Here is a 12,456-nt window from a genome sequence, read left to right as displayed (position 1 = left end):
TGTTCAAACTCTGAAGGAGGGATTGAGGAGAATGGCAGGTGATACTTTAAGAACAAAGCTCTCAAGATTTTTGTTCCAGTATTGCATTGTGCCAAAGACAGGCAATCCAAACCGGATGATCAGGTTTATATCAGAAACTTTGGTAATAATCAAAGGTGGTCATCGGGAATAATTTTAAACCAAAGTGGCCCAGTATCTGGGGTTGAGAGAGTGCAAAATGGAAGAGTTGTTCGCAGACACAGAGACCATTTTCACTTGCTGTGTGACCCCGAGTCAGGAGAAGTTTCAGAGTCAACAGCCGTTATTGAGAACATGGCAGAGGGTCATGCTGCTGTGGACATTCACCAGGAAGTGGTTCCTGTGTTTCCAGGTTTGTCAGTTGACTCTGCTTTTCGATTTGATTTGTCACATGTATTAGTTTACAGTGAAAAGTATTGTTTCTTGCGCGCTTTGCAGACAAAGCATACCATACATAGGAAAAGAGAGAGTGCAGAATGTTGTGTTATAGTCATAGCTCGGCAGTAGAGAAAGATCAACTTAATGCGCGATAGGTCCATTAAAAAATCTGATGGCAGCAGGGAAGAAGCTGTTTTTGAGTCAGTTGTTACGTGAGCTCAGACTTTTGTGTCTTTTTCCTGACGGAAGGTGGAAGAGAGAATGTCCGGTGTACCTGGCGTCATTAATTATGCTGGCTGCTTTGCCGAGGCAGCGGGAAGTGTAGACAGAGTCAATGGATGGGACGCTGGTCTGAGTGATGGACTCGGCTTTGTTTACGACCCTTTATAGTTTCTTGCGGTCTTGGACAGAGCAGGAGCCATACCAAGCTGTGATACAACCGGAAAGAATGCTTTCTATGGTGCATCTGTAAAAGTTTGAGAGAGTTGTTGCAGGTATGCCAAATTTCCTTAGTCTTCTGAGAAAGTGGAGTCATTGGTGGGTTTTCTTAACTATAGCATCCACATGGAGGGTCCAGGGCAGGTTGTTGATGATCTGGACACCTTAAAACTTGAAGCTCTCGACCATTTCTACTTCATTCCCATTGATATACGCATTCCCATCGATATCCCATCTCCTCTACGCTTCCTGAAATTGATCAGTATCTCCTTCATTTTGTTGACATTGAGGGAGAGATTGTCATCGCACCATTCACCAGATTCTCCATCTCGTTCCTGTACTGTGTTTCATCATTGTTTGAGATTCGACCCGCAATGGTGGTGTCATCAGCAAACTTGAAAATCAAGTTGAATTTGGCCACAGTTGTAGGTGTATAAGGAGTATACTAAGGGGCTGAGGACACAGCCTTGTGGAGCACCGGTGTTGAGGATGATCGTGGAGGAGGTGTCTGTCCTTACTGACTGTTGTCTGTTGGTTAGGAATTCTAGGATCCAGTTGCAACGTTTAAGCCTCTCAGTTGCTGTGGAGTAAAGGAGATACGAGTTCTCCTATGGTAGGCCCATTGTGTCAGCATGCTCCTGCCCCACTGAACTTTTTCCTCTTACCGTGACTCCATCCTCACTCCTCTTGTCCATTCCCTTCCCACCTACATCCAGGATTCCTCTGATGCCCCTGCGTCATATTGACAGCTTCCAGTTCGCAGGCACTAACCGCCTCCTATTCACCATGGATGTGCAATCTCTCAACACCTCCATCCCACACCAGGACGGCCCGAGAGCTCTCCACTTCTTCCTTGAAAAGAAGCCTGAACAATTTCCATTCACCACCACCCTCCTCCGCCTGGCTGAACTAGTTCTATCTCTCAACACTTTTCCTTTAACTCATCCCACTTTCTCCAAATCAAAGATGTAGCAATGGGTACCCGCATGGGTCCTAGCCACGCTTGTCTTTTTATGGGGTATGTGAAACATTCCTTGTTCCAGGCCTACCCAGGACCCCTCCCACCGGTACATTGAGGACGATTTTGGTGCCGCTTCATGCTCTTGTCTGGACCTCAAAATTTATCAACTTCGCTTCCAGTTTCCACCTCTCCATCGCCTTCACCTGGTCCATCTCAGACACTTCCCTTCCCTTCCTTGACCTTTCTGTCTCCATTTCCGGCAATAGACTATCTACCAATATCCATTACAAGTCCACTGACTCCCACAGCTATCTGGACTATAGCTCTTCACACTCCACATCCTGTTAAGACTCCATCCCTTTCTCCCAGCTCCTTTGCCTCTGTCGCATTTGTTCCGATGATGCTACTTTCCAAAGTGGCGCTTCGAATATGTGCTCCTTTTCCCTCAACCATGGATTCCCATCTACAGTTGGCAACAGGGCTCTCAACAGCGTGCAGTCCATCTCCTACGCCTCGACCCTCACCCCCTCCCTCCCCTCCCAGAACAAGGATAGAGTCCCCCTTGTTCTCACATTTCACCCCGCCAGCCTCCACGTGCAAAGCATAATCCTCTGCCATTTTCACCAACTCCAGCGTGATGCCACCACCAAACACATCTTGCCTTCACTCCCTCTGTCAGTATTCCGCAGAGACCGTTCCCTCCGGGATAACCTAGTCTACTCCTCCACTATACCCAACACCTCTCCTATCACTCATGGCACCTTCCCTTGCAATCACAGAAGGTGTAACACCTGCCCCTTTATCTCTTCCATGCTCACCATCCAAGGTCCAAAACACCCATTCCAGATTAAGCAGTGTTTCACTTGCACCTCTTTCAATTTGGTTTATTGCATTCGCTGCTCTCAATGTGGTCTCTATACCGGAGAGACCAAGCATAGACTGGGTGATCGCTTTGCTGAACACCTTCGGTCTGTGCGCAATCAGGACCCTGTCCTGCTGGTTGCTTGCCATTTTAACACACAATCCTGCTCCCATGCCCACATGTCTGTGCTTGGCTGCTGCAATGTTCCAGTGAAGCTCAATGCAAACTGGAGAAACAGCATCTCATCTTCCGGCTAGGCACATTACAGCCTTCCGGTCTCAACATCAAATTCAACAACTTCAGATGATTAGCTCCACCCCACCTCGACCCCTTTGTTTTCATTCTGTTTTATTTATTTATTTATTTACTGTTCTCTACCTTTTATTTCTTTATTGTCTTTCTTCATTTTTCTTCCCCCCCACTTCTCCCCCCCCCCCCACTTCCTCTTTTCTACATTCTACCTCTGTCCCATTCTGCCCCCCCCGCCCTCGCCCCATTCCCCCACACAAAGCAGCTGAACAGTCTCTCTCCAGTGTGAACTCGCTGGTGTCTCCGCAGATGGGGGTAACTGAGTGAATTCCTTCCCACACAGAGGACAGGCGAACGGCCTCTCCCCGGTGTGTACTCGCTGATGTGTCTGCAAATGGGTTAACTGAGTGAATTCCTTCCCACACATGGAACAAGTGAGTGGCCTCTCACCCATGTGAATTCACTGGTGTGTCATCAGGTTGGATACATCCTTGAATCCCTTCCCAAACACACAGCAGCTGAATGGCCTCTCTAAAGTATGACTACACCGAGGAATTTTCAGCTGAGATGGGAGCCTGAATCCCTTCCCACAGTCCCCACATTTCCAATGTTTCTCCATGGTGCGGGTGTCCTTGTGACTCTCCAGGTTAAACAATCAGTTAAATCTCACACAGAACACGAGTAGAGTCTCTCCCCGCTGTAAATGCTGCAAAGGAATCTGGAGACAATGTCTGAGGTGTGTGACCTTGCTGGTGTCTCCACAGGCTGGATAAGTCAGTGAATCCCTTCCCACACTGAAAGCAGGTGAATGACCTCTCCCCAGTGTGAACTCGCTGGTGTGCCTGCAGGTTGGATAACAGTGTCCCCAGTGTGACTGCGTTGATGAGTTTCCTGTACAGATGGGTGCCTCAATTTCTTCCCACAGTCCCCACATTTCCACAGTTTCTCCATGGTGCGGGTGTCCTTGTGACCCTCCAGGTTAAACAATCAGTTAAATCTCATACAGAACACGGGTACAGTCTCTCCCCGCTGCGAATGCTGCGATGTATTTTCAGGCTGTGTAACTGGTTAAAGCTCTTTCAACACTCAGTGCAATGGAACATTCTCACTCAGGTGTGTGTGTGTCTCGGTGCTTTTCCAGTCACGCTGATGTTTAAAGTCTTCTGAATCAGACAGAACGGAGAAACATTTCTCCTTCTGGATTCAAAGGCCGATGATATTCAGATCCCGATAAATTGAATGACTGTCTGATTTTGCTTTGAGATTTCTGTCTGTCAGTCCCCCATGTTCTGATATCATGTAAAAGGAGTTTATAAGTCATCACTGTCAGCACAGGATAAAAATTCAGAAGACAATTCCAGTTTCTGTGAAACATTCTTTCCTCTCTCATTCCCCAAAAGTTGGAAATCTCTATCCCACACACTCTCCCTCCATTCTCACTCTGCTGTATCTAATATTCACCCTCCCAATTCTCCTGAAGGTGCTGATTGAGGCTGATTAACAGATCCATGCTCACTGCTTCCTGTCGTGGGCACAGAGATCATAACAAATGGGAGCTGCAGTTGACTATTCGGCCCATCGAGCCTGCTCAAGCATCCAATAAGATCAATGGCCATCTACCTCTGCATCATTTTGCCAAAATACCCTCCCTATTTCGTGATATCTTCAATATTTAGAAATCCACCAATCTCTTTCTTGAAATGTGCTGTAATGATTCTGACGAGAAACAAATAACAAAGCTACAGTAGTACATTACAAAATTAGAACCATAAAAAAATCTAATCTGTCCCACACAACACTAGACTTATCTCTGTCCTATATTAATTTACTGTCCCCTTAAATGTCAGCCATCTCCTGGGGAAAACAGCCTTTAATTGTGAACATTAGGAAAGAGACCATCCTTTTAGCCAGACAAATAAATGTGTCAAGCTGAGGGAGCAAAGGATGTGAATGTCTTTAAGAGAGAGAGAGACCTGGGCCAACCTTTCCAGAGTCTGCACCCTCCCTGGATTCACTTCCTTTCCCTTCAGTTGCTGCAAACCCCCAGTTTCCCCCAGAATGAGAAAAGAAATGGAAGAAGGAGAAAAGAGTTTTACTCACAGATGTTGACGACAGGAGGAAGTTTTAGCCTGTCTGAAGTTCAAGCTGTGGAGATGCCGGCGTTGGACTGGGGTAAACACAGTAAGAAGTTTAACAACACCAGGTTAAAGTCCAACAGGTTTATTTGGTAGCAAAAGCCACACAAGCTTTCGAGGCTCTGAGCCCCTTCTTCAGGTGAGTGGGAATTCTGTTCACAAACAGAACTTATAAGACACAGACTCAATTTACATGAATAATGGTTGGAATGCGAATACTTACAACTAATCCAGTCTTTAAGAAACAAAACAATGGGAGTGGAGAGAGCATCAAGACAGGTTAAAAAGATGTGTATTGTCTCCAGACAAGACAGCCAGTGAAACTCTGCAGGTCCACGCAACTGTGGGAGTTACAAATAGTGTGACATAAATTCTGATTCTAGGATCGCATGATAAAGACTCAGGAGGAAAAAAGCAGAAATATTTATGTGAAATAGTGTGACATAAACCCAATATCCCGGTTGAGGCCGTCCTTGTGTGTGCGGAACCTGGCTATCAGTTTCTGCTCCGCGACTCTGCGCTGTCGTGTGTCGCGAAGGCCGCCTTGGAGAACGCTTACCCGAATATCAGAGGCCGAATGCCCGTGACCGCTGAAGTGCTCCCCAACAGGAAGAGAACAGTCTTGCCTGGTGATTGTCGAGCGGTGTTCATTCATCCGTTGTCGCAGCGTCTGCATAGTTTCCCCAATGTACCATGCCTCGGGACATCCTTTCTTGCAGCGTATCAGGTAGACAACGTTGGCCGAGTTGCAAGAGTATGTACCGTGTACCTGGTGGATGGTGTTCTCACGTGAGATTATGGCATCTGTGTCGATGATCCGGCACGTCTTGCAGAGGTTGCTGTGGCAGGGTTGTGTGGTGTCTTGGTCACTGTTCTCCTGAAGGCTGGGTAGTTTGCTGCGGACAATGGTCTGTTTGAGGTTGTGCGGTTGTTTGAAGGCAAGAAGTGGGGGTGTGGGGATGGCCTTGGCGAGATGTTCGTCTTCATCAATGACATGTTGAAGGCTCCGGAGGAGATGCCGTAGCTTCTCCGCTCCGGGGAAGTACTGGACAACGAAGGGTACTCTGTCCACTGTGTCCCGTGTTTGTCTTCTGAGGAGGTCGGTGCGGTTTTTCGCTGTGGCGCGTTGGAACTGTTGATCAATGAGTCTAGCGCCATATCCTGTTCTTATGAGGGCATCTTTCAGCGTCTGGAGGTGTCTGTTGCGATCCTCCTCATCCGAGCAGATCCTGTGTATACGGAGGGCTTGTCCGTAGGGGATGGCTTCTTTAACGTGTTTAGGGTGGAAGCTGGAGAAGTGGAGCATCGTGAGGTTATCCGTGGGCTTGCGGTACAGTGAGGTGCTGAGGTGACCGTCCTTAATGGAGATGCGCGTGTCCAAGAATGCAACCGATTCCGGAGAGTAGTCTATGGTGAGCCTGATGGTGGGATGGAACTTGTTGATGTCATCATAGAGTTGTTTCAGTGATTGTTCACCATGAGTCCAAAGGAAGAAAATGTCATCGATGTATCTAGTGTATAGCACCGGTTGAAGGTCCCGTGCGGTGAAGAAGTCTTGTTCAAACCTGTGCATGAAGATGTTGGCATATTGAGGTGCAAATTTGGTCCCCATGGCTGTTCCGTGTGTCTGGATGAAGAACTGGTTGTTGAAGGTGAAGATATTGTGGTCCAGGATGAAGCGGATGAGATGTAAAATTGCATCTGGAAACTGGCAGTTGTTGGCGCTGAGCACTGAGGCCGTTGCAGCAATGCCATCGTCATGGGGGATGCTGGTGTAGAGTGCTGAGACATCCATTGTGACGAGGAGCGCTCCTGGTTCAACTGCTCCATGTGTGCCGAGTTTCTGTAGGAAGTCCGTCGTGTCGCGACAAAAGCTGGGGGTTCTTTGTACAATGGGTTTCAGGATGCCCTCGACATAGCCGGAGAGGTTCTCGCACAGGGTCCCATTGCCCGATACGATGGGACGGCCGGGTGTGTTTGCCTTGTGTATCTTCGGGAGGCAGTAGAGATCTCCAACGCGGGGAGTACGTGGGATGAGAGCACGGAGGGTGTTCTGAAGGTCCGGATCAAAGGTCTTGATCAGAGTGTTGAGTTGACGGGTGTGTTCTTTGGTCGGATCTGCAGGTAACTGTCTGTAGTGTTCCTCGTTGTTGAGTTGTCGGTACACTTCTTTGCAGTAATCCGTTCTGTTCAGTATGACGATGGCCCCTCCTTTGTCTGCTGGTTTGATGACAATGTTGCGGTTGGTCTTGAGAGCGTGGATGGCGTTACGTTGTGCTTGGGTGATGTTCGGGGCTGTCTTGTGAGTGCGGCTGATGAATTTGGTGTTGACGCACCTCCTGACGGCTTGGGCATACATGTCAAGTCGAGGGCAGCGGCCTTCCGGAGGAGTCCAATTCGACTCTTTCCTCTTCGGATGCACTGCGGATCTCTCTGTCGGCTGTTCCAGTTCATTGGCTGTCTCATTGTGTTCGTTGTTGGCCTCTTGGGGTTTGTGGAAGAACTCCCTCAGCCTCATTCGCCTGATGAATTCCTCTGTGTCTGCTGCGAGACTGATGGGGTCTATTTTGGTGGTGGGGCAAAAATTAAGCCCTCGGCTGAGAACTTCGATTTCATCTGGTTGAAGTGTGTAGTCGGACAAGTTGACAATGGACTTCCCTGCAGTGGGACTGTTTCCTACTGTGGTACCGGGGGAGGCTTGGTTGCTGCTGGTGGTGATGCCGAGTTTCTCAAGTTTCCTGTTCTTGGTGTGCATGTAGATGGTGTAGTTCCTTTGTCTCGTCTGCTTGGCAGAGTTTCGCAGCTGGTCTGCGTCCTGAGCGCAAGTTGAGAATATGGATTCGATCTTGGTTTCCAGGCTGCGGCGTTTGCTGTAGAGTTGGTGTATGAGGTGGTTGAGGAGGGTGAGAGAGGTGCGACGGCAAAGTCTCTCAGCGTAGTCTGTGTTATAGGTTGACCTGAGTGGGTTCGTGATCTGTAGTCCTTTCGGTATCTTGTCTGCTTTCTTGCATCTTTGTAGAAACTTGATGTCTGTGTCGATATGCGCGATCGGTTGCATTCTTGGACACGCGCATCTCCATTAAGGACGGTCACCTCAGCACCTCACTGTACCGCAAGCCCACGGATAACCTCACGATGCTCCACTTCTCCAGCTTCCACCCTAAACACGTTAAAGAAGCCATCCCCTACGGACAAGCCCTCCGTATACACAGGATCTGCTCGGATGAGGAGGATCGCAACAGACACCTCCAGACGCTGAAAGATGCCCTCATAAGAACAGGATATGGCGCTAGACTCATTGATCAACAGTTCCAACGCGCCACAGCGAAAAACCGCACCGACCTCCTCAGAAGACAAACACGGGACACAGTGGACAGAGTACCCTTCGTTGTCCAGTACTTCCCCGGAGCGGAGAAGCTACGGCATCTCCTCCGGAGCCTTCAACATGTCATTGATGAAGACGAACATCTCGCCAAGGCCATCCCCACACCCCCACTTCTTGCCTTCAAACAACCGCACAACCTCAAACAGACCATTGTCCGCAGCAAACTACCCAGCCTTCAGGAGAACAGTGACCAAGACACCACACAACCCTGCCACAGCAACCTCTGCAAGACGTGCCGGATCATCGACACAGATGCCATAATCTCACGTGAGAACACCATCCACCAGGTACACGGTACATACTCTTGCAACTCGGCCAACGTTGTCTACCTGATACGCTGCAAGAAAGGATGTCCCGAGGCATGGTACATTGGGGAAACTATGCAGACGCTGCGACAACGGATGAATGAACACCGCTCGACAATCACCAGGCAAGACTGTTCTCTTCCTGTTGGGGAGCACTTCAGCGGTCACGGGCATTCGGCCTCTGATATTCGGGTAAGCGTTCTCCAAGGCGGCCTTCGCGACACACGACAGCGCAGAGTCGCGGAGCAGAAACTGATAGCCAGGTTCCGCACACACAAGGACGGCCTCAACCGGGATATTGGGTTTATGTCACACTATTTCACATAAATATTTCTGCTTTTTTCCTCCTGAGTCTTTATCATGCGATCCTAGAATCAGAATTTATGTCACACTATTTGTAACTCCCACAGTTGCGTGGACCTGCAGAGTTTCACTGGCTGTCTTGTCTGGAGACAATACACATCTTTTTAACCTGTCTTGATGCTCTCTCCACTCCCATTGTTTTGTTTCTTAAAGACTGGATTAGTTGTAAGTATTCGCATTCCAACCATTATTCATGTAAATTGAGTCTGTGTCTTATAAGTTCTGTTTGTGAACAGAATTCCCACTCACCTGAAGAAGGGGCTCAGAGCCTCGAAAGCTTGTGTGGCTTTTGCTACCAAATAAACCTGTTGGACTTTAACCTGGTGTTGTTAAACTTCTTACGAAGTTCAAGCGTCAGTCATACAAATTCCGCGCTTTGATTGGCTGGACGACAAGAGTCCTTCCGGTCCTCCAACTCTTCTCATTGGCCAAGACATCAATATGAAAGGCAAGGGCTCCCCGCACATGCGCAGCTTCTCTTCCCTCTTGGACATGCGCAGTCCCGGGCCAGGGGGGAGGGGGAGATCACCGAGCGGCTTCTCACTCTAGCTGGAGCCGTCAGCCGGTTGCCTGGAAACCTTGGCTCGAGGAGGTGCAGGGGGAGGGGAAACAATGGGTGGGGGCGGGCCTCCCGTGTTCACGCGTCGGGCCTGTGCACCGGAACCCGGAGACGTCACCGAGGAGCAGGCGGATTCTTATTGGCTGATTCAGGTTCCATTGTGACGTCAATGCGGAAGTTGGCCAATGAGCTTCAGACTACAACTTCCTCCGCTGGGCAACATCTGGGAGGAAATCAGTGTCTCCCCCTTTCCATTTCCTTTCTCATTCTGGGGGAAATTGGGGACTTGCAGCAACTGAAGGGAAAGGAAGTGAATCCAATCTGTACATTCCACACATTTTAGTCCAGTCATATAGACATATATCTGTCTGGCCGCCTGCATAGAGATTTTCAGCTCTCTGTGTTTAGGACAGGAAGCAATGAGCATGGATCTGTCAATCAGCCTCAATCAGCACCTTCAGGAGAATTGGGAGGGTGAATATTAGATACAGCAGAGTGAGAATGGAGGGAGAGTGTGTGGGATGGAGATTTACAGCTTTTGGGAGAATGAGAGGAGACATAATGTTCCAGTGAAGACCTGGGTAAGGTACCTTGTTTAGAGAATTGGTGCAAGCTCGATGTGCTGAATGTCCTCCTTCTGCACTGTAGGGAATTTCTCATACTATAATTGTCTGTTTATAATTTATATCCTGTATTTTCTGTGATGGTTTTTGTAAACTCCTTTTACAGGATATAGAATGTGGTGTTAAGCCAAGATTTGAGAGTGTCTCCATTCATCAGGACCTGAATATCATCGGCTTTGAAATCTACAAGGAAATTATTCGTTGGCTTTGTCTTAGAATGGATTGAAGTACTTTAACATTTATCAATTTGACTGGCAAAACACCGAGACACACACACACATCTGAATGAGAGTGTTTCAGTTCACTGACTGTGGAAAGAGCTTTAGCCAGTTACACAGCCTGAAAAAATCATTGCACCATTCTCAGTGAGGAGAGAGTGTACGCCTGTTGTTCACGTGTTCAAGGCTTCAGCTGTTTGAACATGTAGAGACGTAATAACATCTGAATTATGGAGAAGCCATGGAAATGCAGGGATTGTGGGAAGGAATACCCGTCCCCGTCTGAGCTGGAAAGACATCGACTTGTTCACACCGGGAAGAGACCATTCACCTGCTCCACCTGTGGGAGAGGATTCACTCAGTTATCACATCTGATGACACACCAGCGAGTTCACACTGGAGAGAGGCCGTTCACTTGCTCTGACTGTGGGAGGGCATTCAGTGATGCATCTGCCCTGCGGAGGCACCGGCGAGTTCACTCTGGGGAGAGGCCATTCACCTGCTCTCAGTGTGGGAAGGGATTCAGTGATTCATCTATTCTGCAGTCACACCAGTGGTTTCACTCGGGAGAGAGACCGTTCACCTGCTCTGAATGTGGGAAGGGATTCACTCAGTCATCCAACCTGCAGATCCACCAGCGAGTTCACACTGGAGAGAGGCCATTCACCTGCTCTGATTGTGGGAAGGGATTCATCCATTCATCCCACCTGCGGAGGCACCAGCGAGTTCACTCCGGGGAGAGACCATTCACCTGCTCTGTGTGTGGAAAGGGGTTCACTCAGTTATCCAACCTGCTGCAACACCATGTCACTCACAAGAATGGGAGACCCTTTAAATGCTCTGACTGTGGGATTGCTTTCAAAAGCTCTCAGGTACTGATATGCCACCAGCGCATTCACACGGAGGAGAGACCATTCAGCTGCTCTCATTGTGCTAAGAGATTTCAAAGATCATTCAATTTGCGCATGCACCAGCGGGTTCACACCGGGGAGAGACCGTTCACCTGCTCTCAGTGTGGGAAGGCATTCACTCTGTTATGCAACCTGCAGAGACACCAGCGAGTTCACAAGTGATAACAGGGGTTGGATTCTGCTATTTTTGCTGCTGTTAATCAATCCAGGACTGAACCACGTTCATTCTGGCAGTTGGTGAAGTGGGAGGGTCGGAGGGTTTCTTTCTGCTGGACTGGCTGGACTCACGACTTTGCTTCCAGTGGGCTGATGCTCTTTGAGCCTGGGAGAGCACATGTCCACTGAAATGATCCACAAAAGCTGATATGGGACATTTATTTCATCCTGAATAGTAAATAGTGTTTTTCCTCATCATTCATCATGCGTCATTAGGGCAGAGAAGGAGGCCATTCAGCCCATCAGTTCTTCAGTGTGGAATAAAGGGTCAGTAAGTTTAATGTGAGCTATAAACTGAGTTATATTCGTAAAATATCCTTTGTTGTATATTCCATGACAACCCTGAGCCTACATTGTTTTCCTAGATGTGTTTAGCTAGAGATTAAGTTACTACAGCCAGTGGGTGCAAGCTGTTTGTGACTTGTTTTAGTTTCCTGTCCATCCTGTACTTTAACACTCATTTGCAGATAAAACAGCCTGGTCAGCTGTAACTGTGCTGTGTATAAACGTATGTTATTGTAACTGCTCTTTCAGATGCTTCAATTCACTGAAGCATTGCACGGCATGTTTGTAATAAAGATTCCCAAATTTTCACCAACTCTGGACAGTTGTCCCACAGCAACCTGGCGTCAGGAACAGGATCCACTGACGATTCTGATTAAAGGGAAGTCCCCGTGGACAGCAGACACCGGGGTGAGTACTGTTTGTTTTCTAACACCCGGGTTTAGTTGGGTCTGACTGAGCGCTGGGGCCTCCTCGGAACCTCAGGGATCTGTTTTTGCTCTGTTTCTTTGATGTCCATTCACTGTAATTTCAATCACTGGAACATTTCAGA

General features: G+C 48.4%; 1 protein-coding gene across 1 annotated transcript in view; it reads left to right on the top strand.

Annotated features, from left to right (window-relative positions):
* Positions 1 to 12,209, top strand: part of LOC144510909 (uncharacterized) — a 134,526-nt gene extending 122,317 nt beyond the window's left edge. The window contains exon 6 of the mRNA XM_078240965.1: positions 10,720 to 12,209. Within this exon, the coding sequence (XP_078097091.1) occupies positions 10,720 to 11,567 (848 nt within the window). The 3' untranslated portion in view covers positions 11,568 to 12,209. The remainder of the gene's footprint in view (positions 1 to 10,719) is intronic.
* Positions 12,210 to 12,456: the final 247 nt, after the last annotated feature.

Source organism: Mustelus asterias, chromosome 23 (genome assembly GCF_964213995.1).
Source record: "Mustelus asterias chromosome 23, sMusAst1.hap1.1, whole genome shotgun sequence".
Lineage (NCBI taxonomy): Eukaryota > Metazoa > Chordata > Chondrichthyes > Carcharhiniformes > Triakidae > Mustelus > Mustelus asterias.
The sequence above is the reverse complement of the archived record's forward strand: the minus strand, read 5'-3'. Positions and strand labels throughout refer to the sequence as shown.